The sequence below is a fragment of the Solanum pennellii genome, chromosome 11 (assembly GCF_001406875.1).
Source record: "Solanum pennellii chromosome 11, SPENNV200".
NCBI classification, from domain to species: domain Eukaryota; kingdom Viridiplantae; phylum Streptophyta; class Magnoliopsida; order Solanales; family Solanaceae; genus Solanum; species Solanum pennellii.
The window spans coordinates 36,834,830-36,860,805 of NC_028647.1; the positions used below are offsets into that span (position 1 = coordinate 36,834,830).

The 25,976-nt window shown below is 30.3% G+C and overlaps 3 protein-coding genes across 4 annotated transcripts; 2 read left to right on the forward strand and 1 right to left on the reverse strand.

The window, feature by feature from the left end:
- Positions 1-1,537: 1,537 nt before the first annotated feature.
- On the forward strand, positions 1,538-7,543 carry LOC107003078. The gene is made up of 2 exons (XM_015201325.2): positions 1,538-1,939; positions 6,744-7,543. The coding sequence occupies exons 1-2, from the start codon at positions 1,632-1,634 to the stop codon at positions 7,207-7,209; spliced, it is 774 nt and encodes a 257-aa protein (XP_015056811.1). The 5' UTR covers positions 1,538-1,631; the 3' UTR covers positions 7,210-7,543.
- Positions 7,544-12,360: 4,817 nt separating this feature from the next.
- LOC107003490 (xyloglucan endotransglucosylase/hydrolase protein A-like) lies at positions 12,361-15,368 on the forward strand. The gene is made up of 4 exons (XM_015201834.2): positions 12,361-12,544; positions 13,184-13,284; positions 13,950-14,143; positions 14,834-15,368. Exons 1-4 carry the CDS (start codon positions 12,361-12,363, stop codon positions 15,255-15,257), a joined length of 903 nt encoding a protein of 300 aa, XP_015057320.1. The 3' UTR covers positions 15,258-15,368.
- Positions 15,369-17,270: 1,902 nt separating this feature from the next.
- Positions 17,271-23,330, reverse strand: LOC107004987 (heparan-alpha-glucosaminide N-acetyltransferase). 2 transcript variants are annotated; one of them, XM_015203430.2, is made up of 14 exons: positions 23,183-23,330; positions 22,670-23,097; positions 21,378-21,515; positions 21,065-21,146; positions 20,858-20,934; positions 20,650-20,756; positions 19,612-19,729; positions 19,378-19,494; positions 19,189-19,280; positions 18,986-19,052; positions 18,812-18,890; positions 18,678-18,694; positions 17,822-17,965; positions 17,271-17,727 (listed from the first exon to the last, which is right to left on the reverse strand). In XM_015203430.2, exons 2-14 carry the CDS (start codon positions 22,961-22,963, stop codon positions 17,695-17,697), a joined length of 1,365 nt encoding a protein of 454 aa, XP_015058916.1. In that variant the 5' UTR covers positions 22,964-23,097; positions 23,183-23,330; the 3' UTR covers positions 17,271-17,694. The 2 variants fall into 2 exon arrangements, with proteins under 2 accessions (XP_015058916.1, XP_015058915.1); XM_015203429.2 differs by having other exon boundaries at positions 18,603-18,694.
- Between the last annotated feature and the right edge of the window lie 2,646 nt (positions 23,331-25,976).

A 25,976-nucleotide genomic window follows, 5' to 3' on the forward strand; every position in this document is an offset into this window, starting at 1 on the left:
TTAGCATTCATGAGTGTTATGTATATCGATAATTTTTTTTGGACGTATATGTTTACACGTATTCAAAACTGATGATATTACAGTATACTTCAAAAAACTTATTCTTCATAGCATAACAAAAATAAAATTTCTAATTATAATAAAAGACTTAATAAATTAATATATATTTTTTTTAAAAATAATATGATTATTATTTTAGTTATATGGATTAATGAATTAAATTAATCTTTTATTAAAAAAGACTTTAATGACATATCATGTCAATTAGGAGAGAATGGAGCTTTTGAAGTGTCAAGTATCTTTGAAGGAAGATGATAATAATTGAGTGATATTTTAATTTTAAATAAAATATAAATAATATTTCATAATAATTGCTTAATTTAGGTGACCATTTAGTGAATTGGCTAGGATAAATTATGTGACAGACCTATCAATAATAGTAGACAAAGAATAAAAAAAGAGTTTTCAATTGTGAGGTGTAATTGGTATAGTACCCCTTATAGCAGTAGGGAGTAAAATTGCAAATTCATATTAAAAAATTTGTATTCGGTACTAAATTATTTGTCTATTTTTTCTTTTTTAGTTGTCTCTAATTAATTGTTTATTTTGACAAATAAAAAGAAAAAAATTTATTTCTTATGCCTTCAATTAATAATTTTTAAAAAGATAGAACTTCTTCAAAATCTTCATCTTTAATACTCTCTTTGTTCCTAATTATTTGTCTACTTTTTATTTTATAGTTGTCCTTAATTACTTGTCCATTTTGACAAATCAAGAAAGAACAATTTTTCTTATATATTATATCCTCAATTAATTAATTTGAAAAAGGTAGAAATTTTGTGGAAATTTTAAGTTTTTAATTCATCCACTTCATAATTAATAATGATAAAATGATAAACTGAGCATGTCAATAATTGTTTTTTAATATGCATGTCAATTCAAAAGTAGACAAGTAACTAGGGATATAAAATAAAATGGTAAACTTACTATATCAATTAATTAATTTAAAAAAGGTAGAACTTTTTGAAAATCTTAAATTTCTAATTCATCCACTTTATGATGAATAAGAATAAAATGAATAAACTCAATATGTTAATAATTATTTTCTTAATAAATATGTCAATTCAAAAATACAAATCGCAAAATAGTCATAGATTTTAATTATTCTTTATATTTCTCATTGGTGAATTACGACGGAAATACTATCCCAGGGCATCATTTATACCTAAATTAATATATTGAAAAAATAAGGAGAAAAGGACAAAAACAAGTTATTTTTACCCCTCACTTTCGTGAGTGTGGCAACGTCATTCGTGACGGAAGACATCCCTGAGTATGCAGAAATTAGTTGTATTATTAGGTACTTCGGGTCAAATTAAAATTGAATAATTTAAATAAAATTAAATAATTTAAATTGATTTAAAATTTTTCATTCAAAAAAAAGTTTATTTATTAATTGTTGACGACAAAAATAAAAATAATTTATTTTTATTATAAAATAATTAATAAAACAAAATTAAAAGATAATTTTGATCCATTTTCCCAAAAAAGAATTGGGAAACTTGTCATATAGAGTAAGTAGTAGCAAAAGGGGGATTGTTTTGTGAAAGAGAGAAGAGAAAGGTGAAATTATGGGTATGAAGAGATGGGTAACGATAGGTGTAGTAGTAGCGATAATGGCATCAATGAAAGGATTAAGCAGCCAATTGGGTTTCGAAAAAGAGATAGCAATTCAATGGTTAAAGCTAATGTCCGATCGATTAGGAAATTGGGCGATCCCTGCTTATGTTGCTCTTCATACAATTACACTTGCTCTTTGTCTTCCTTATGCCGTCTTCTTTGAAGCTGGTGCTTCTCTACTTTTTGGCTTCTTACCTGCTGTCTTGTGCGTCTTTTCTGCTAAAATTCTTGGCGCTTCTCTCTCTTTCTCCATCGGCAGGTAAACCCTTCTTCCTTTTTCTTCTAATTTCCAACAAATCAATATATCATGCGGGGTTTACATAATCTTTTATCTTTTTCTTCTACTTTGGCTTCACTGTTTTTTTCTTCAAATTTCGGAGTTAATTAGTTACTTATTATTTCTCTAGGATTGTCATTTTTTAGTTTGCCTCAGCTGACTTCACTGTTATTTTTTCAAAATATTATCTGGGTATGGGAGTAATTTAGTTATACTTGTAGGAATTATTTATGTGGGGTTTAGATGATCTTTAATATGGTCATTTTTTAGTTTGGGAATGAAAGATCAGCTCAGTTCACTGTCAACATTTCATATTATTGAGACAAAGGGGATTGTGAGGAAATGGGTGACAATGCAGTGGTGGTAGCGATAATCGCTGCGATGAATGGATTAAGCAGCCAATTAGGTTTCGAAAAAGAGGCAGCAATTGAATAGTTAAAGAAAATGTTGAATCAATTGGGAAATATATGTGGGGTTTAGATAATCCTTAATTTGCCTTAAAAAGATTGTATTTTTTTTTTCAATTTGGGAATGAAGGGACTCGAATGAGCAGAAGGGATATAGAGGATTAATATAAGGATTTGGGGTTAATTTGCTTTGAAAAAAAGATTGTTTATTTTTAGTTTGGGAATGAAAGGGTCAAATAGAGCAGAAGTGATATAGAGGATTTATATAAGGAACTTGGGATTAATTTGCCTAAAAAGATTGTATTTTTTCTAGTTTGGGAATGATAGGGAATCGAACAGAGCAGAAAGGATATAGAGGATTAACAAAAGGAATTTGGAGTCAATTTGCCTTGAAAAAGATTTACTTTTTAGTTTGGAAATGAAAGGGCTCGAATAGAGTAGAAGGGATTTGAGGATTGATATAAGGAAATTGGGGTTAATTTGCCCTAGAAAAGAGATATTTATTTTGGTTTGCTTATGAAAAGGATTCGAATAGAACATAATGGGTATTGAAGATTGAATGTAGCGAAATTGGATTCAGGTGTAGTTGTTTAATTGATTTAACAGTAGATACTTGAGAATTTGTTTGCTGAATTCACAGACTATCTGGGGTTTCCGAATTTTATTTGACAGTTGAATTGTACATCTTGTCTCCTAGAAATTGTAGATGATTCGTGATTAGCGGTGATTGTTTGATCTAGAGTCTAGATACTTATTACTCATGAACTTGTTGTTTCAAATTTTCAAGCCTACCTAGGTTTCTGAATTTCATTTGACGGACGAATTGTATGTTTTGTCTACAAGAAACTATATCATCTATTTTTCTCGTGAGTCCAAATGAGGAGATTGCGAAACATACCCCTTTATTTCTTTGAAAGGTAAGTTTATTACAGAGTAATCTTACTTTTGTTTTGTTTCCGTTGACCGGAATAGTATCTTTTGTCTTGGCATATTGAAAATTGAAACAAGTTACAATGTTTCCTCTCTTTAGGCTTTGCAGTTCAATTAGGGCTAATAACATTTCCTAATAAAAGCTTCCAACACTAGATTAGTGCTTGTCTTTCTATTTGTTAAAGAATACCAATAAAAATAATAGTAATAATAAGGCTTATCCCATCGGTGGCCCCCCCTAAAGTTGACGCCAAATTTCACTTGGGCACCTCAATTGGAGGATGTTCATTTTAAACACTTTAAGTAGGGTCCTATTATGTTAATTTGACACTTTTTGCTGAGTTGACATATTATGTGTGTTGCACTAGCTTTTAGCGCGTAAAAGGCTTAATTTTAGTGATTTTTTTAATTTTTTTTCTTCTTTCTCTCTCCTTTCCCAAACTTCCTCCACCATCGACCACCACGTTGCCACCACGTTGCCACCATTGTATATTAACTTTCTCTTCTCTTGTCATTGTATATATCAACAAAAATAACTTAACAAAGGACCAAAATATGTCTACAACATATATCTTCTTCGTGATATCAAATTTCTCCACCTAATTTTTCCATAGTTCCATTGTCAGAAAGTTCACTGAATCCTTCAAATGCTTGTTGGTCTATTTTCACCTTTCTCTATTTAAGTAATTCTTTTCCAAGTTTCAATTTTTGAAACACTAATTTTCTACTTCTCAAAGCTTTTAACTTTTCTATTTCGATAAACCCATTTCAAGTAAATTCATAAATAGATCTGATTTCATCATGGAATCAATTCTTTTGGGTACTTTGAAACTTTCAAAAGGAGCAGTTCCAATGGTGGAGGTGATTGGAGAAAAAAACGATGAATTTGAATAGGGATGGCAATGGGGTGGGGCTGGTTTTGTCTTATGCGGGGTAGGGCGGGGTGGTCTTTATGTGAGTGCGGGTGGAGCGGGGCGGGTTGATTTTTTCCAAAAGAAATTAAGTGCGGATGCGTGGCGGGTTAACTAACATTAGATATGAAATTATGAATACTTACCTATGAAATCAGTAGATAACTTGAGTGTAGAAGCATAGCGAAAATTTATTTACTTTTCCTTTAAATGTTTGTCATTTTCCCTTTTTTTTCTTTTATTGGTATCTCAAATGTCCATTTTCCTTTATTTTAGAAGTTCAAATATGTGTTGTTTATCGTGTAAATCTTCAGAAAGGAAATGGCAGAATATTGATTTTTTTTTGGATCCTATACAGTATATAATTATCAACATTTGCTGGATTTTCAAGGATGCTAAATCTTTCTGTTTTTTGGGGATATTGAATGCTTATGTTGGATAGTGTTTGCCTTCGCTGAAGCAATTTCTTTTACCAAAATTCTGAAGTGAGGGGAATATTGATACTAAATGAATATTGCCTATCGGAAAAAATAAAAAAATGTGAGTTTGCCCCGTAACCGCCCCGCCCCTGCCCCATTGCCATTCCTAAATTTGAAGGATCGAAGAGATGGTGGTAATATGATAGTTGGATTAAAGGTATTTGCTTATGATGCAAATTGATTATAATAGGTAGATTTGAAGAAAGAGATGGTAAGAATGATAATCTTCAAATTTGAAGAAGGTCGTAGTGGTTAGAGGAGGAGGAGATGTGGAAATGGTGAAGGATGGAAATGACGGAGGAGAAAAAGAAAGGTGTTGTAGATTTTTTTTCTTTTTTCTTCTCTATTGAAAGGTAAGTTCTAAAGTAACTAAGTAAAATAGTTTTAAAATAGGTAATTATTTTCTATATATATGCCACATGTCTTATTTAATTCGCTACTTTGACACGATATCGCTGTGTGTAATACACACATCTTATATATTTGGCTGGTTGTCAAGAAAGTGTCAATATGACACATCGTCCTCCTACTTACGGTGTTTAAAATGAATAAAGCCTACTTGAGGTGTCCAAGTGAAAATTGATGTCAATTTTAGGTGGCTACCGATGGGTTCAACCTAATAATAATAATCTCAGAAGAAGCTTGTAGAAGCTAGGTTTGTGAGAATTGTACTAAGTCAAGTGATCTCTTTTTCTTGACCTATACAAAGAAAAGAATATGTTTTTCTTGTTCTTTTATTTATACGCCAGTATCATAGACAACAACAACTATGCCTAAGTTCCCCCCAAAAAGTAGCATAGATAGGAATTAGGGCTGCTACAGAGAAAGATGTAAGAATGATCACCTTCTTAGCTACATTAGGAGATACAGACAAATGTCAATCCATATCTGATGAGGAGTGTAGCTTATAGTACTTCCTGAGATGATTTGCAGCTGACAATGCCATGCAGCCGAGATCAAGGTTTCATTCTTTTCAGATATTGAAACTGCACTTACTTTCTATAAAGACCATCATCGTTCAGATTCTGGTTACAGCATAGTGAATCCTTGCGGCTGCTGCTAATTCTGTTGGACAGCAAAAGGCATAGGTTTTTTTTTTTTTTTGAAATTAGTAATGTTGTAGACAGCAAAAGGCATACATTTCTGTATTCCTGCTTTATGACAGTTGTTTTTTAGAATTCTTTCCCTGATCTTATATCCCTTAAGTAATACCTCAGTTTTCAAAACTCGTAGTTGAAGGGGTTAAATGTGGATTGAACCCATATCTGAAGCAATATTATAATGGAAGTACCTAGAAGGGAGAAAAAAGGGTTAATTATAGGAAAGGTTACCTTGTAGACAAATCATTGTTGTTTCACTCTGAGAGATCTTTTATCTTCCCAAATCTGACATCCTAATACCTGATAAATGTGAAGATGGTATAATATAAATTTGTTTACAAATAGTTGATTAAGCGTGCTAAATTGGACCATGAAATAAAAAAGTGAAGTAGGCAAAGATGTTGTGGAATGCATATGTAATATATTAATTCGGTTGACTGTTTGAGGATGCATAAATGAGACAAAGAAAGTAAAAGTGGGGATATGATCAGCTTATAAACAAGTTAATTTACAAATAGCTGCAGTCAAAAGCATTGTGTTTTGAACTGTGCACCATTGACCCTCGGAGGTTTCTCCATTATCAAAAAAAAGAGAACTTAATTTTTCAGCAGATGAACAACCTAATTTGGAGGAATTGGATATGGTATTGGCTTGAGAAGAGGTTATTGCCGATTTGGCTACTTTCTTTCCATTAATTGAATGGACAAAGGAAATTATATTCTAGTCGTTGGATTTCAGAATAACAGGTGACGAGATGGTCATCTGTTCCCCTTCCCCTCTTTTAAGCTTGTCTTTCTGCTTAAGCGAAATAAGCGTATAGTATCCGAGGAGGTGTACATTTAAACTGTTCATCTGAGCACACTCTGCTTTGGTTTGTGAAGTTATAATTTGTTAAATGTTGTCGATATTTCTCCCTCTCAGGATCCTGACATTTCAATTCTAATATTGTACTTCCCCAGGTTTGTGTTTCGCAGTTCCAGCTCTGCTGTTGGGTGGGTGCGAAACAACAAATACTTTCATGTGCTTTCAAAGGGTGTTGAACGAGATGGATGGAAATTTGTACTCCTTGCCCGTTTCTCACCTATACCGTCTTATGTCATCAACTATGCCTTAGCAGCCACCAATGTTAGGTTCTTCCTGGATTTCCTACTTCCAACAGCAATTGGCTGCCTGCCAATGATCCTACAGAACACATCTATTGGCAGTCTAGCCGGTGCTGCTGTATCATCCGGCTCTGGATCTAATACATCCAATTTATGGTCATACATCTTTCCTCTACTTGGTATCTTAGCAAGTATCCTCATTTCTTTGCGGGTGAAAAAGTATTCCAAGGATATCTCAGTCGCTGAGACAGTTCCTACAGATGATAACGACAACAATAGATTGACTGGAAGGGTAAAAGGAAAAGACTCAAAGAAACAGTAATATACTATATATAGGTTTTTCATTCCTTCTTTCCCTCTTTAATATCCCCCTGATGGTGGTCGAAAGGTAGGGATTTATCGAGTCATGGCTGACATAACCCGTGGTCCCGTTGCAAAGGAAGAAAATGAATTGCGATGAGAACATGGTGTTTTTTCCAAAAGAAGTTGATAATTATTTTCTCTCTTCCTACATTATGGTTAAGAAATTTGATGTTTGTGTAGACAAAATCAAATCTTGAAATCAAAGAGATACTGTGACCGTCATTATAGAGATTTAAGCTTAATGGATAAATGGTTTATATTCTCCTTCACTATGCATTTTGTTTTAGCTCGAATGTTTTATTCATGTAGTTTTGTTGCTTTTGTTATCGGTTATCATCTGCTGTTTAATATGTTTAGGTGATTGCACTATTTTGCAATTGTTAATGTTCCTTGCTTGAATGCTTCCGATGTTCTCTTCACTATCGTTTTCCCTTTTCATTTCCATTGAGAGTCTTTTGGAAATGACTTTTGTAGCTCCATGAGATTTGGGGTAATATTTGCGTACATTCTATTCTCTCTGGACTCAGTTTGTGAAATTTCATTCAGTATGTTATTGTTGTTAGGTTTGTGTTCCTGGGAGGAATTCGATCTCGGAATACCACCTAAATAACTACGGCCAGAGAGTCAAATAGGTCGGGAATAAAGAGTCTGAGAAAACAGTTTGAATGATTTTTTGAATGCATCATATTATTTTCTTTTTGTGTCAGTTGATTAATCAAGGTGGAGTCTCGTAGATTTACCTAATAAGATTTTCAAATATCTGGAGTTTATTTTTGTATAATATATAGATGATACGATCCACAATAAATCCTATGAATGAAGACATGGTTGAATTCTATTGAATTTCATAGACGGTATAACTTCGACTTAGTCAATTTCTTTCTACCACATCGTTTTAAATGAAGTTTTACCGTATGACCCTTATTATAGGTACTATTGCATGTGCTAACTCAATAATGAAAGTTAATAGTATAGAGATATGCTTGACCTTTTGTCGCGATAGTAAAAGGTTTTTAGGATGAACTTGTGCATAGCGAAAACTTAGTTTGCCGAACTGATATTTTTCTTCCGTGTGGGACTTCCTTTTGGATTAATTTCTGGCAACACATAAATTATGTTTGCATATAGTTAAGACAACTTCAAGAAATTAATTAGCACTCTGGAATTATGAACCTTCTAATTGCAGAAAAGATAATGATGAAGTATTGGTTAATTGATGCCATTTTAATGCTTAATTAATTTGTTGAAGCAAATGTCACACTAGCACATGAAGATGTCAGTGCTTAGTTAACCATAAATTTCTTTAGACACCATAAATTGAAGGGTAATTATACTGTATCACTATTTAAATATACTTCCTTCGTCTCTATTTAGTTGTCTACTTTAGAAATGACACATATATTAAGATAGCGATAATTAGCATAGTAAAGTCATAATTTTACCCTTTTTACTTATGATTTCAAAAAGGATGCATTAAAACTAAGAAAATATTCAAGAAATTTAAATAAGGGTATAATAAGAATTTTTTTTAATCCTTTATTAATTTGTCAAAATGGACAAATAAATGGAGACAACTAAAAAGGAAATATGGACGAAAAAGTAATAAATATAAAGTCTTGAAAAATGTAATAGACTAATAGTAAGAATATATTTAAAAAAATATAAAAATTATTCATTAATTTAATAAAATAAATAAATATTATTGAACATTTCAAATTAATATAGTAAAAAAATCAACTATTATTGAACCGGAGAAATATCTCATTAATTACTTTCTGGTTGTTTTAATTAGGCTTATATTGATGGACTAAAACACTTATTTTCGTGTTAAGATAATAATGTCACTTTATTTTATGTTAGTCATGTGACCGTTGCAAAGAACAACTTGTCAATTACAAGTTAGGTTAGCTTCTGTACAACCTAGTCAGTCTAATTATTATTTCCTTCATTCCATATTAATTTAAATTATGAGCTTTTTAAAAAAAAATTACATAAGTTTTTTATTTTTAATACTATTTTTAAAATATTTTTTCAATTTTATCCTTTAAATTAGTATTGGAATTAGTTATTATAATTAATGTTTAATTATTTTTTTTTGACAATAATTAATAAGGACAAAATAGAAAATTATAGTTAATCTATGTCCTAACCTAATTGTATAAGATTTGCCTTTTAAGGCTTGGTTGTATTCAAAGTATCAATTTTATCTATTATGCCTTGTGTGACGTTCGAGTCAATTCTTTTGTTACTTTAGATAATAGATTAAACATATTTAAAAACTCTTTTTTTTTTATAACTACTTTAATAATAGAATTTCGCTTAAATTTTAGTCTCATGTGCTATATTATCATTGCTTCAAATATATTATCTTGATTTTATTCAATTTGAACTGACCTTTAAACTATAGAATTTATTTACAAACTTTTATCTATGTCACTAAGCAACATTATATTATGTGATTTACAAATGAAATATACTATGACACCTCATCGTGGATTCATTGCATCAAGATATATATAAATATTTGTGTTCATGTGATGTGTGTTGTTGGTATAATTAGTTGGCTAATGATATTTGCATCCAATGGAAAACTATATTTTTATGGATATTCCCAAATTAATTATGAAGTGAGAGAAAGCTCTATGATTATAATGCACTTAATTAAATGTGATTATTATTAATTATGTCCTACCGTAATAATTCAATGTATAATATATAGTTGCTTGATCATGTGCCTTGGTTACAACTATTGCCAGACTTGGCACATGTCATGTGCTATAATACTAATAATTATTCATTTGAAAAATTAAGAAAAAGACAAATTATTTTTATCATATTAATTCGTAAATTTAAATTTTTAATTCATCTACTTTAAAATTAATAGGAATAAAATAATAAATTTACTATGTCAAACAATTATTTATTAATAAACGTGTCAATTCAAAAGTGGACAAATAATTAGGAACAAAGGAGTATCTTTTAGTGATAGTAATTAGGGCGAAAAGTAAGAATTTATATGTATAAAATACTGACCGCTCTATCCCTACTTATTTGTCCACTTTTCCTTTTTTACTTGTTGCTAATTATTTTTTCATTTTGACAAATCAAGAAAGGATAAATTTTTTTTTATCTATTATACCTTAATTAATTATTTTGAAAAAATGTGGAACTTTTGAAATTCTTAAGTTATTAATTCATCTACTTCATAATTAAGTATAAAATGGGAAACTCACTATATCAATAATTATTTTCTTAAGAGGTGTGGCAATTTAAAAGTGGACAAGTAATTAGGGGCAATTTCAGTACTTAACCTAAAACATAATAACTCAAAATTTTCCCAAATTACAGAAATCACATACTCCCTCTGCCTGATATTGCTTGTCATTGTTTGTATTTTTAGAGTCCAATTATAAAAATTGTGACGAATATTTTAAGTTTTATTCTTTCATTATATTAATATGAAAAAAATTGCAATTTATAGTACTTTTCATATAGTTTTAGAATTTCTAATTTTTTTGTTTAGAATATCAAATTAATGTGATCTAATTTAACTTTGAAAATTAGTCAAACTGACTTTTGAAAAACGCAATATGATAAATAATTTTGGACCGAGGGAGTATGATTTAAATTGTGTAATAACATGTGCACGTGCGTGCAATGCTAGTCATTGACCATTGGAGACTTTCGAGATATAATTTATTACATTATCAATTCATCATTAATTCTGCCTCTTGAATCCTGTGACTATAACTAATTTTTGTAATTGTGATGTTGGGTCGGTTTAAATGCATTTTGACTAATTTTATAAGTTCAATTTTTATTTTTATAAATTATTGTACAGTGATTTATTTTGTCTTTTTATTTCTTAAGAGTATTTGTATTTAAAATCTCATAATTTTTTATATTGACCAAACAGATGATACCTTGAGTGCCACTTTTAAATTTTTATATATATATACATATATATATATATGCTATTGAGTGATGTTCTTATTGGGTATACCAAATACTTGTTGTTTAGTGTGGTGGATAACAATAATAATTTTATGATAAGAAATAAAATTAATTTATTTTGTATTTGATTTGAAGTATTTAACAAATCTCAAAATTATCTATAGCCAATTATATTAAAATAATGAAATTTGTTATTAACTTATAAGAATTCAAATTTATGAGGTCGAGATAACTTTGTCTTTCCTATACTTATTGGTGGAGTACATATTTTTTATCGAAAAATTATGTAGTGTTTGAATATTACAATGTAATTATTATAAAATATTTAATTTTGCAAATTCTTAATATAATTGGGAAATAAAATTATTCACTTTTCATCAAATTTCTAACTATGTTATTACATATATGCTCACCCCACAATTTCTTAAAAATCGCTTATTATGAAACGAAAGAATTAGAGCCTGTTTGGCTCAGCTTAAAAGCTGGTCAAACTGACTTAAAAGCTGATTTTTGACTTATTTAACTGTTTGGCAATACTCAAAATAACTTTTTTTAAGTTAAAAAAAACTTATTTTAAGCCAAAAGTTAAAAGCTGGGGTAGGGGTGTTTTTTTTTTTAGCTTATAAGCTGTTTTAAGTTGACCACATTTTTATCTTTTGCTCTTAATATTTTTATACAATCTTCAAATTACCCATATAACCCTAACATTTCTTTCTTCCATTTTTCCCTTTTCACGTTTGACATAACAACTTCAGCACTTTTATCCAAACGCATCATAACTGCTTATTTTAAAAATAAGTTTCAGCACTTTTAAAAATACTTTTTTAAAGCTGCTTTTATTAAGCCCATCCAAACGGGCCCTTAATTGGCCAGCTAGTTTTGGGACTGCCAAAGTTGCAGTAACTTCCACGTTATAGTATCTACACTATATATAATGGCATAGAATTAGTACATTTTCTCATCCCAAAACCAAAAAATAAATAAATTCTCTTAGTAGGATTCTATATATTTTAAAGAATGATCTTTATTAATTGAGCTTTCTCATTTTTGATTTGAAAGTCGTAACAACATTTCAATTTGCATAAGTTATAGTTATTATTAGAGATTTTCTTTATATTCGATTTCTACTCATCAACTCGAAAATAATAGAAATATTATGGGCTTCAAATGGACGATGATGTTGGTGTTGTGTGTGTTAATAGGAGGATCAATGGGAGCTAAGCCCAATAAGCCAATTGATGTCCCATTTGGAAGAAATTATGAACCTAGTTGGGCTTTTGATCACATCAAATATTTGAATGGTGGCTCTGAGATCCAGCTCTCTCTCGATAATCGCACCGGTAATTTTTATTTTTCATCGGATGTGTTTGGTACGATTGAAGTCATTAATTGTATTATTTTGTTGTTAATGTTGATTTTAACATTACTTTCAGCATGACTAGCTTCTCTACTACTTTATTTGTTTTACATACGTGATTTCTTTTGTTATGTTTTCCTTTAGTTCGAAGGTTTATCGAAAATAATTTCTCCGTCTTCACAAGGTAAGGGTATGGTTGTTTCTACACTACCCTTAACATTCCATCGTATGTATTTGGTATGCTGAAAGTCATTAATTGTATTATATATTGTTAATCTTGATCTTTGCATTGTTTTCAACATGACTTGTTCTCTGGAGTACTTTATTTGTGTTACATACGTGTTTTTTTTTTATGTTTTACTTGAATCGAGGATCAATCGAAAAACAGTCTCTCCGTTTTTATAGAATAAAGGCTAAGGTTTTATATATACCACCTTTTTTAGACCTCGATATTATAGTAAGTGTTATTGTTAGTTTTAGTTTTTGTAGAACAATCTTACTTAACTTTTGATACTAATATTATTATTTACTTTAACATATACTGTACTCTTTTTTTTTTCAAAAAGTGTTAGTACTTCTTATGTTAATGCTTCTGATTTTGAATTTGTTTTGGGACATATAGGCACTGGTTTTCAGTCAAAAGGATCTTACCTATTTGGGCACTTTGCTATGCACATAAAGATGGTTGCTGGTGATTCTGCAGGCACTGTCACCGCTTTCTATGTAAGTCAAATTACATATACTAATAGTCAATTAATTGTGTTTCGATCTTAAACTTGTTAAAATTGACTATATAAATTATACAACAAACATATATTTTGTTATAATGTAAAGGTGTGATAGTCTGTGAAAAAGCTAGGGTTTTTATTTAACGGTATAAAAAACTTATAACAATGTCGCTAGCAACGATATATATTGAACAAAAAGCAAGGAGCGTCAACATTGATATATATATGTGACTATAAAACTAAAATTTTGACCTATTTATACAATATAATTTCCTAGTGAAGGGATGTCGCTCGACAACCCTCGAGCAAATGTAGCCCCGTCCCTGATGATATGATAGGCCGCTTCGAACAAAATAATAATTCGAAACTATTTGCACAAAACTTTGTGTCACGGGGCACGATCCATGAAAGACCATCGATTGGCTTCTTTGTAGGTTTTACAGCCGAAAAACTATATTCAGAGGCGAATTTAAGCAGATTTAATTTTGTCTCATACACTATATATAACAATAACAATAGCATATCCAATATAATTCTAAAATGTGAGGTATGATATATATATATATATATATATGTTAAAAACTTATTATTACATAGATACAAAAATTTCCGAACCTGTGAAGTTGTTCTGACGATGTGAATTACTTTGTGTGTATGTAGTTGTCTTCTCAAAATTCAGAACATGATGAAATAGACTTCGAGTTCTTGGGGAATAAAACAGGAGAACCATACATTTTACAAACAAATGTATACACAGGAGGGAAAGGTGACAAAGAGCAAAGGATTTACTTATGGTTTGATCCAACAAAAGATTATCACACTTACTCTGTCTTGTGGAATCTTCATCAAATTGTGTAAGTAACTTTTTATTCTTTTATGATCATTTGATAATTGAAAATCGTTTAATTAATTTAGATTCGTGTTATTCATTAAAAAAGAAATAATTTTTATTAGGGGGTTTTACATTTCAAATGTCCAACCTGTTTAAATTTAAATGAATTCAATTATGATTATTATTAATTTAACATAATGAGTTGAACTGAAATGATTCATCAAACTATTGAGTCAAATGAGTCAAAATATAACCAAACCCAAGTTTACAAACTCAAAATTTGAAGATTGGGAATTATATAAATCTGAAAAAATTAAGGTACTAATTTAAAGAAAATGTCAGTTTCATTCTTTTTTTCTCAAAAAGGCGACAAAAAGAAAGGAGGTTTAGTTAGGTCAGGATACGAAGGGTTAAGTTACCATTGTTACTTGAACTATTTTAATATAAATAAACTTTAGGCACGTTAAATCATGAAAATTTATTAGTTTGACTTGTTTTAACATAAAAATAGCGTTTACTACATAATTTTCAATTTGTTTTCAAATAAATAATTATTATCTTAAAATTTCATATATCACAAGTGAAATTTTAGGTCATTATCTTTGCTCTTTATTTCCCTTATAACGAAAGAAAAATACATAATTATATATGAGTTTTTATAAATATATTTTAATATATTTAAATTTAATTCAATCCATCCTTTTGACAACAGATTTTTTGTGGATGAGTATCCCATAAGAGTGTTCAAGAACAACAAGAACTTAGGTGTCAAATTCCCATTTGACCAATCAATGAAGATATACTCAAGTCTATGGGAAGCAGATGATTGGGCAACAAGAGGTGGACTTGAGAAAATTGATTGGTCAAATGCACCCTTTGTTGCCTCATACAAAGGCTTTCACATTGATGGTTGTGAATCTTCTGTCAATGCCAAATTTTGTGCCAATCAAGGCAAAAGTTGGTGGGATCAAAAGGAATTTCAAGATTTGGACAAAACTCAATGGAGGCTTTTGAGAAGAGTTAGGGACAAATATACAATTTATAACTATTGTACCGATAAAAAGAGGTTCTCTACAATGCCAATAGAGTGTAAGAGGAATAGAGATGTTCCAAGGAATTCAAGAAAGGAAAATTAAGTTTTGGTTTATTATTAGGCATGTGTCTGATTCTGTAAAAGCTATGCATTTTAGAGAATCTAATACGAATATGATAATATTTTTAAAAAAAATTGAGTATGGAGGCTGTAATATTGTGTGTAGCAAGTCTACTATAATGTTTTAATAATAATAATAATAATAATAATAATAATTTTTAATTCTTGAAGGAAAGTAGCACTATCATCTACTATTTTTTCAAAAAAAATATTTAGTGTTTGCTACTTATATTGACGCTCGATTGATTTAAATTTGTGTTATGTAAGGCTTATAATTAAATAAAATCCCTTAATCAAAAGTGCTACATACCAATAGAGTTGTTAAAATGAGTTGACCCAACTCTAATGAGCTAAAGAGTTAAATGGATTGACATGATCTGACCCTTTTAATTAAAGAGTCTATAAAATAGCAGTCCAATTCAGTCCTAAAGGGGTCACGGGTTGGCCCTTCAACCAAAAAAGGGACAACATTTTCCTCTTAGAAAGGATACGAACGTTGATGTCCGATGAACACGACATCAATACATAAATAAATTTATTCATGAATTACACATACTTCAGTAAATATTTACAAAACAAATACATAATAGCCAAGATAAAACATTCATAAGATACATATGAGCAAAAAAAACATTACATGATCACTATTTTCATAAACAAGATAATAAAGGAGAAGTGAAAAATTAGGCATAAAAACAAAAATAAAAGAGGTCAAAGGATTCATAGTTATTATGGAGTAATAGATTTGGACTAATAAGAAAATTTAGTGGGCTAAAGACCCTAAAATGTAAAAGATATGTAAAAAATATTATCTTGATTTTATACAAATATTTTTAAAATATTTATTGACAAAATCTTAACAAGTAAAACACTATTAAAATATATAAAATAAATATTTTTCAAAATTCACAGCTCGCGTGCTGCCTCTGAGGCTTGCAGGTTGGGCTTACGAGGCCAGCGAACCAAATGAAATTGAACTAAAAAGTCTCATTCATAAATGGACTGAAAAAATTGAATCCAATACTATTTAATTCAAGGGTTGGATTGGATCGATCTAGTGCGTCAAGCTCATTTTGACAACTTTACCTACCAAATAACAATAACTAAATTTTTACATATTTAAGACTTGAATCCAAAACCTTTAATAATGAAAGAAGAATTTACTTATAATGAGTTCACATTTTAAGATCGTTGTTAGTTCAGATTTCGTGATGTATTTTTTAAAAATTAATTTAAAATTTTAAAAACTATCTACCAGGAAGCACCTTATTAAACCTTTTTTAAAAAAAGACTTGGGCTTTTAGTAAATGAATTAACTTCTAGTTTTCTACTATTTCATCACTATATTAACTTTGAGATTTTGATTGTTGAACTAATTTTGTCTTTAAATAAATTGATGGTGGTTGGTATTAATATGCACCTACTTTTCAACTTGGATTCTATATATAAACTTAATAAGACTTAATTTTTATACATTATAGTGTAGTTTCGTGTTATGTTACTATTTGTTACATGCATAAATTGGTGTGGGTTGGTATTAATGTGCCTGGAATTTCGTGTCCTTTGACTTTTATTACTCAATATATGGTAATTTTTTTATGTTGATTATCCTATTATTTTGTTATATAATTTTTATATTTACTATTTACTATTTTTATTTTTTATTTTTTTTGTTTCTAAATCATTTTTCTTTGAGTCGAATGTCTATTAAAAATAATGGTAAAAATAAAATTTGCTTATACTCTATTTTCTTCAGACACCTCTTTGTGAAACCACACCATGTAATTTTATGTTAGTAATATTTGTACATTATAGTAGTGTTCAAAATTGACATAATATTGGACTATACATAGAAATAGATTTCAATTTTACATAGAAATTTAAAAGTCAAATTATTTCTTAGACTGTAAGTCACCTAAATTCGGACAAATGTTATTGCAATATGTTGACAACCAACGTGAAACTATGATGAATTTGTGCCCACCTACAGGCTATATCGAACATGAATAGAGAAAACTAGATAACAGAGGATTCATGTATCCGACCTCAACTCAACTAGTCCGATATTTGATACAGCAAGAAGTAGTGTGTGATGAGAAGTCAATCTCAGTGGACCTAAAAACTAACTACTGCAGTTTACCAAAGAGAAAATCTTCATTGTCCTGAGGTAATACCTCTGCTGCTTCTTTGAGCAGATTTCTCATTCATAAAAAAACCGCGTTTCGAGCTAATAAAATATGATGTGTGTGTGTGTTTCGTGCACTCGTAAGTCAATAATACATATACATAAATTTACATATAGAGAGTGTCACGCGAAAGATGGAGAGATTATGCCTTGTACTAAGCTCTGAAGATTTCATTACGCGAAAAAATTATCAAGCATTGGTGATAAATGCTTTAGCGCCGGTTATTGCTCTCTGTTACTTCTTAGGTCCGACACCAATCATCGTGAGCTGCCAAAAATGGAACGAAAAGTTAGAGGAAACTATTGAAAGATCACAAATTCATCGAAATGGATAATGTGTAAGAGTCTAAGCATGTACTGACAATGTTGTTTTCAGGCCGCCTCCAGTAGAATCCCTGCAAAAGAACGGGCAGGATGTTGCACGATACAAGAATGTAAATCAGCAACGCGTTTGTTCCCATCCATTTCAGTATTGTGGTCCAGTGTCTATAGCCCCACACATCAACCTATACAAAGGACAAAGCTTTTAGCTATGTGACAAAAGAATGACTTATTTACCAACCCCTAGCATGGCTGCAGTTTTTGACAGACGTAAACTACAACGAAAAAAGATTGGGCTGTCTCAAAATCATATTGCCATGAGCGGAACTAGGGTAGTGGAAGGGGTTTGTCGAAAAAGTACACTATATATACAAGGTCAAAATTATTTCTTATATTAGTGGATATGAACCCTTGTTTATATTTTGAATCTCCTTAGTGGAAATCCTTTTTCGGCAACTAGACATAGCTACTTGTATATCTGAAGCTTTTCGATAAAGGAACTTCTTATATTAAATCTTGACTCATTGACAATGGAGTTTTAAGAAGTAGAAAAAAACTTTTGATATGTAAAGCCAAATATATGCGAAATACAAAACTCATTCGTTAAACTATACTTTCCACCGAGTTTCAAGCATTGCACCATTGAACCAAGAAATCCTGAGGGTCAATAGCACAAGGTTCGAAACTAAGTTCTTGGAGATGCAAGTAGGTAAAATCAGATACCAAAACGAAACACTACGAAGCTTTGCCTTAGTAGAGACAGATCTAGCATGTTCAGATAATGTTCGAGGAAAGACTAAAAAGGGATGAATAGTGTCTAACCATCATATAGACTACAATGAAGAGAAAGCCAGCAGAGCCAGCAGTAATACACATATAACTGAAGGAGTACAAAACCTTGTTTGCGTGCATCCCTAGACAAAGTAAATAAAAAAGAGAAGTTAATACTCTGTATATTTGCTCTCTATGGTAAAACAAAGCTCTAAGATATATACAATGAAAAGGAACAGAAATTTAAAAGAAAAGCTTACCCAGGCAGTCACATGTTACACCCAATAGCACGAGACAAGAGGATGGTACCAACCATTGCTGAATTCTAACTTTATGATCCTGGAACACATTACGATGCGGAGCAACAAAATAAGTGAGCTTCTCATCCAATGGAAAGAAAGAATAGACAACATGAGAATGCACAAAATGTTTACCTTGAAATGAACAATGATGTGTCCGTAATGCAAACCAATGAAGCAAGTTACAATAGCCATCAATGAGCTACAACAAAGTCAAATGAGCTTAATTGACAAATTCCAACCAAAGATAAGAGAGTTAAAAGGAAAGGGGCTTTTTTTATTGACACGTCATAAGTTTCTGGCAAATAACAAAAAATATTGAGGTATCAATAACAAACCTCAAAAGTCCTTCTGGGTCGAAAGGAGCTTGACACCATGATGGAGCATCTAGCGGAAGGGGACCGTAGTTAGGGGAGTTGACACTACATTCCTGTCAAGAAAACAATCAAATGTTTGAATATCAAGGAATGCTGAAAATGGTAAGTAACAGAAAGAGAAACTTTGAAATACTAAGGGAGGAAGAATACTTTTGATCGTCCATAAATGGCTCTTGCATATAAGTGTTGAATACCCAATATTTTTCGATCAATCATTCCAACAGCATTACATGCTGGTCCACTGTCTCCCCGTAAACCACATTTCACCTTCAAAGGGAACATAGTCATGTCAACAAAACTCATCATTTTTGTAAAAAACGGGATGTCATCCCAGACCTTTCAAAGAAAACTAAAATAGACAACTAATTGCAGTGAAGAACTTACTGTGAATATCTTTGCTTCTGAAGAAGATATGTCCATTGGCATCTGATATTCCCAGTCAGAAACATATAAACCGTAGAACAAAGAAAGGTATAAAGCAGTAACCATTATAGCCATGGCCCTGGAGAAACAAAAATGGAGGGAGAAAAAGGAAATATGATTAAACAGGAGGGTGAAGATTAAGCATCGTTTTCTTGTTTTTGAGAATAATGCAGATTAAGCATTCAACATTAAAAAAATCGACAGAAGCATAAAGCTTTAGGAAAAGTTCAAAATGCACCACATTTGCAGCTACATAAGACAAAAACAAAAAAATCAAACAAATTGCAGCATCTTGTTCTTCTATGGATACCCCCCTACAAATAGTCCAACATGAAATAATCCATGGTTCATCACTATCCGTTTGTCTGCCCTTTTGAAGGGAACAAATTACTAGTCTGATATTAATAGACTCAGATCGAGCAGATCAATCTCTACATAGACTCGGCTTTTGGGATCCTTGACCCTTTTACTTACTCTTACAGACTCACTCTATTTATCACTTCAATAAGCTAAAAGGTGTCATTGTCCATATTTGTATGTATCATCTCCAATCCTGATGTACACCATGAGGACCAGGTACTTGCCACCCTATGGGCAGGGCATATTGCTTAAAAGACCATGTTGTTAAAATTCCGACACCTTATTTGAACAGAATACGCACAATAGATTTTTTATCGTTGAAAATAACCACATAATAGTATTTTCTAGCCACTGGAAATCAAGCCTTCACCATATCACACCAACATTTTGCAATACAGTTACTTTAATACTAGACTTCAATCATTTCAGAATTCAGACTGAGGACCATCTTTTGAACACAACCAAAAGTATCAACTTCAAATCAAGCTGATCTTGTACTAATTTAAAATTTTGTCAACAACATGTTATGCTCAACGTAAGCAAGACATATTGATGAAAAAAGTAAGTAACATTACCGCAAGTGATGAATATTTTAAATAATCTTTATTGGAACGAATGGTCAAAAGACTCGGAACTCACCATTGTTGATGGTATCTCTTCAACAAAGATTGTCCTGAATTGACTTTATTATCACCCTTTAGCCAGATTTCACACATTGCTGCCAACAAAAATGATATTGCAATTCTCTGGGGAAGAAAAAAAAAAGTTGAAAGAAATAATCCACTTGAACAAGAAGAGAAATACACCACATAATATAAAACAAAAAAAGAATATGGCGGCTTCATACCTGCAATATACCCATCCATCTGATTCTCTCAACGTCCACTCCATAAGTTAGATTTTTGATACCATGAAAATAGCCTCCTGTTTAGAGAGGGATAAAGCACGTAAGTGTCATACTTTCCAATACAACAATCTAATATTTTGCACTGCATGACAATAAATAAACAGCTGTTGCAAGGTAAAGTTAGACAGATGACTAAAAGAAGAGCACCTTGAAGAAAGAGTCCAAGGATGAGTAGCTTAAGCGCGCGGTGAATTGCTTTTCCAGTTGCAGTCAGTCTGCAGGGCATGTTCTGTATAACACAAAAGAATTTCTATAAGCACAAGAAACAGAAACATCTGAAACTTCAATACAATGGCTTACAGAAACAGCTCAGCCAATATAAAATCATAAAAGTGTCCTTCATATCTTGATTCACAGCTTGTCCATATACAAAATGCATAGATACTAGACAAATGTAAATGAACAAATCCAGGAACAAAACATAGTTAAATAATCTGAAATTTGCTTAAAACATATTTACCTTGTACCCAAGTGCAAGCGACACTCCAACAATGAAGAGGAAAAATGGCATGACAAAATCTGCCAGGGTTATACCATCCCATGGTGAATGATTGATAGCAGGATAAATTCCACCAGCGTATTCCACAAATATCATTAACTGCAGAAAGTGTACCAGCAGCAAGAGAATAAGATAATACATTTTAATGAAAAGAACCAAATTGCTCATTCAGGTTTTAGGAATTAGTCTCACATAAACAACAAACAGGCAATCTAACTCCCTCCTTCACATGTGCTAAAGAAGAACTATCGTCATATTTCCCTTTTTGTAATAAATAAATCCTACATGATAAGACATTTTTAAACCTACATAAGATTAGCATCCTTGTCTGGTAAGCCTTGTTCAGTTCCATCTCCTTTAATCCAATTTTCTCATTGTATCCCCGAAATGGTACATTGTTCTCGTTTTCCCACAACTATTTGGCACCAAAACAGGATGATCCGATCGAACATAAGCTTAGGCTTGAACCATCACAATGTCATCAGTTTTTTGTATAATTTTTGCACTTACTTAACAAGATGAAATGAGGTCTGTGGTGCGTGTTTCTGAATCAAAATTCTGCTTAAAAGTCAAATCATCCTTTAAGTCTTAAGCACCACCCAAGTCCCTGCCTTTTCTTCCAACTAAAGTTCATACTTTACAAGTCAAAACAACTTAATACACAAGTCAAAGAATAATGAGCCAGTTGTAACTTGTAAATCGTATCTATGTAGTAGTCGTACTCTTGGAACAATCAGCATAAACAAATGACAAATTTGGAGGAATCAAGCAAAAAAGCTGTGAACTTTACTCAAATGCAAAGAAATCTGACACAAGAAAACACTAAAGGAAAAAAACAAAAAATAGAGAAGAGTCAAAAACAACCAAACAATAAAATTGCAAGAATCTGGAATTCCCAGAGAGATCGAAAAAGACAACAATATGTCCATTGAATCTTCAACTAAGACTTAATGCCAAAACTAGTCCCCATAGCAATATGAAGCTGGTAATATGGACTTGGACTTTAACAAAAAAATTTCGACATTTTTGTTAAAAATAGAAAAGATGAGAAATAAACTAAAAATAGACAAGACCCAAGAAAACAAAAATTAGAAAAAACAAGAAAATTTTCAGAATGAGGAAATCCACAGAGACAACTATATGCACATTGAATGAACAAAACATCCTAGTGTAATTCCACAATAGATCCTAACACTGATGAATCATTCAACTAAAACTGAAACTAAATCATCTAAATATATGAGATATATTACCGCAACAGTGATACCGCGAAAAATGTCAAGAGAAAGAAGACGACCACTCCCTCCTCCAGTCTTAGACCTATGAGAATGAGGTCCACCATGATCACCAATGGATTTAGGCAATGTAGACAAAGGAGATGTGGGTGATTTCTCTAAATTACTTGTTGCATCACTAGTAATAACCTCAATCCTAGGAGATAAATTCTTCCCTTCTCCTTCAACTATAATATCCCCTAGTTGTAATTGTTGTGGATCCCATCTTAATCTTGCATCTTTCTTCTCTCTAATTAGTTGATAAGATCCCATTTTTTTCTCTCTACTAATTTTGATTTACACCATTCAACCACCAAAATCAACAATTTTCAAGCAACACCCTTTTCACTTAAACTTGTAGATTCAATCTTTTAATGCTCCAGATTCTTGCACCAACAAAATCTTCACTGCAAAAAAAAAACATCAAATTTTTATTAGTCTTTAATTTCTATCCAATAACATAATGGGTATCTGAAAACAAGAAAAACTCACCCCCCACCAACAAAAATTTTTGCAAGAACCAGCACCAGGGGGGACAATAATGTACCAAAAAAAAAAACCCTCTGTTTTACACAAAACTAAAAAAATGGTAGAGGGTACACAAATGTTTTAATTGTTTTTTATGTGTATAATAAGTAGACACATATACATATAGATAGAGATATATATATATAGATATAGATATAGAGAGAGAGATAGGGGATGAGAGGATGATATGTAGAGAGTGGTGTATGTGCTTATATACAACTCTTCTACTTATAAAACATCTTTTTTATTTACTGTAATATTATTATTTCAGTTACGAATTTAAGTTATATATATAGTTAATTCAGATAAAAACAAAATTAATGGATCGAATATGAATAAATTAAGTAAAATTTATTCATATTAGATGTATAGAAAAAGAAATTCATTAAATATTTAATATAATAGCTATTATTATAATATTAATATTAGATAAACTTCAAATCATGCTCACTAGTTTGATATAGAATTTATTTAGAACATTTTGAACATAAAAATGTGATATTATAGAAAGGGTATTCGAAATAAAAATTTGAACCAAGTATTTATTTGGGAAAAAAAATTATGAGTGCAAAAGATTGTTAAACTATACGTATAAAAAAAATTAATTAATTAATTGTGGTGATATTAATTGATTGTTGTAAAAATATATAAAAAGGTGATAATAGAAAGGAGAGAAAAAAGAGTTGAAAAGAGTATTTGAAAATTATATTTAGAATATGTAGTTAATTTAAAAACAAAAAAAAAGGTTAAATTTGGTGTGTAAAAGATTTTTTACTGTAAGTTTTAAAACGTAAAATTATTCAGAAATCCAATCAAATATATAAGCAAAATGCTTTTTAAGAAAATTATGAATATATGCTCCTAATTTTTATGCACCTTTATAGTAGGAAATCTTTTATATTATTAGTTTTCCTAAAATATGATATTTATAATCTTCAAAATAAAATAATTTTTTTACTATATATAAATAATTTTAACTCTTTCCTAATAAGGTTTATAATATCATAATTATACTTTTTGACTTTTAAGTTACTATTATATTATATTATAGTCCATAGTATAATTATAAATTTATAACACTATATTTGGAATATAAATATAGAAGTTGGCTCAAGATTTTAATTTATGAGGTTAAATATTAAGATTTTTATATTAATTACATTATACTTTTATTTAAAATTAAAATATATATATTTATAATTTATTATAATTTTATTAAATTTGTATTTCGATGTATTCTAACCAAAACTAATAAAAATACACTATAGCTTTATCGACTCAATAATAAAAATTGAGCATCTATGAATGGCATCCAAGGAAAGCATTGATATTTGATATACTAATATGCTCATGTTTTACGTCTACTTGACATTTGCAGACAAAAGATCTTCACATGTGTTGGAATATGGAACAATTTTTTGAAATCATCATTCAAAATATGAGATCATACTCTGTATTGGTAACTCATATAAAAATTGTAATGTAATTTTTTATTTATGTTTTTTATCTTTAACAATTTCGTCCGGTGAATTTATTCATATTATTATTTTTTAAAGAAAAAACTTTAAAATACACATAAAACGGAGTCAATAGTAAGACTAGATTCAGATTCTTCATAACTTACTCAACATGATAAATAATTTGTGAAATGCTAAAATTCCTTTACTCATTCTTAAGATCTCAAGAACCCCCTATTAATACTCTCTTGATGACATTAGGCAGAACAAAACTACCTTATTTGAATGTATTGACCTTATTTTATTTGAACGGATTGAACTTAACAATTATTTGTACTATGAAAAAATAATATTTTCACCGAGAAAATTCAATACTCATTATATATGTGAGCAGAGATATAATGATAATTACATAATTTTAGTACAAATCTTAAATGTCCTCCTAAAAAAATCATTTAATATATCAAAATATAGTGTATATATATATATATATATATATAAAATGTGATTTTATAGTTTCATCCCTACTTGTTACAATAATATGTTCATCTATCTGTCTGTAAAAAAAAATTTTTTTTTTTTTTTTAAGTTTGGTGTTAATTTGGTGAATGAACGAAGGAAAGGGTTGGTGGTGTTGTGCGTGGGTCCCCGGAATAAAAGGGCATTGTTTGCTTCAAAAATGGGAGAATAAATCAAACAACAAACGCGTCCTTATGCTTATTTTCCTTTTAAATCGTTACGCAAACTTTCTTACATATTCTTCGATCAACTCCCTCCTATGATATGATATGTATTATGTGTTTTAAAATTAAATTAACTTTTAGATTTGAGTAATTCTTATATTTTTAAAATCATTTAGGTCACATGCTAAATTAATTTAATGTACACATCACATTTTCAAAAGTTTGTCAACACAAAAATCTATCAACCTTATTTTTGATCGATCTCATGGACATCACCACAACAAAAAATTCATCTCCATACTTTTTTGTATGTGATATAACTACTATGAGAAAATAATTTTTTTATGGTCAATTATAATTTGCATTGAAAAAATTATTTTATAAATATCTTGATGTACGTAATTCACCTAGCTAGTATAATTTATTATATGTATCAAAAGATAGCAGCTGTGAATTTCCTTATTAATATGAAAAAATAACTAAATTTTGTTTTGGGGGTGTACATATACATGTGTGTGGAAAACTTATCAATATAAAAAAGAATAACTAAAGGAATTTTTGTTTTGGGGTGTATATATACATGTGTGTGGAAAAATTTAAGATTTGACAAAATAACTC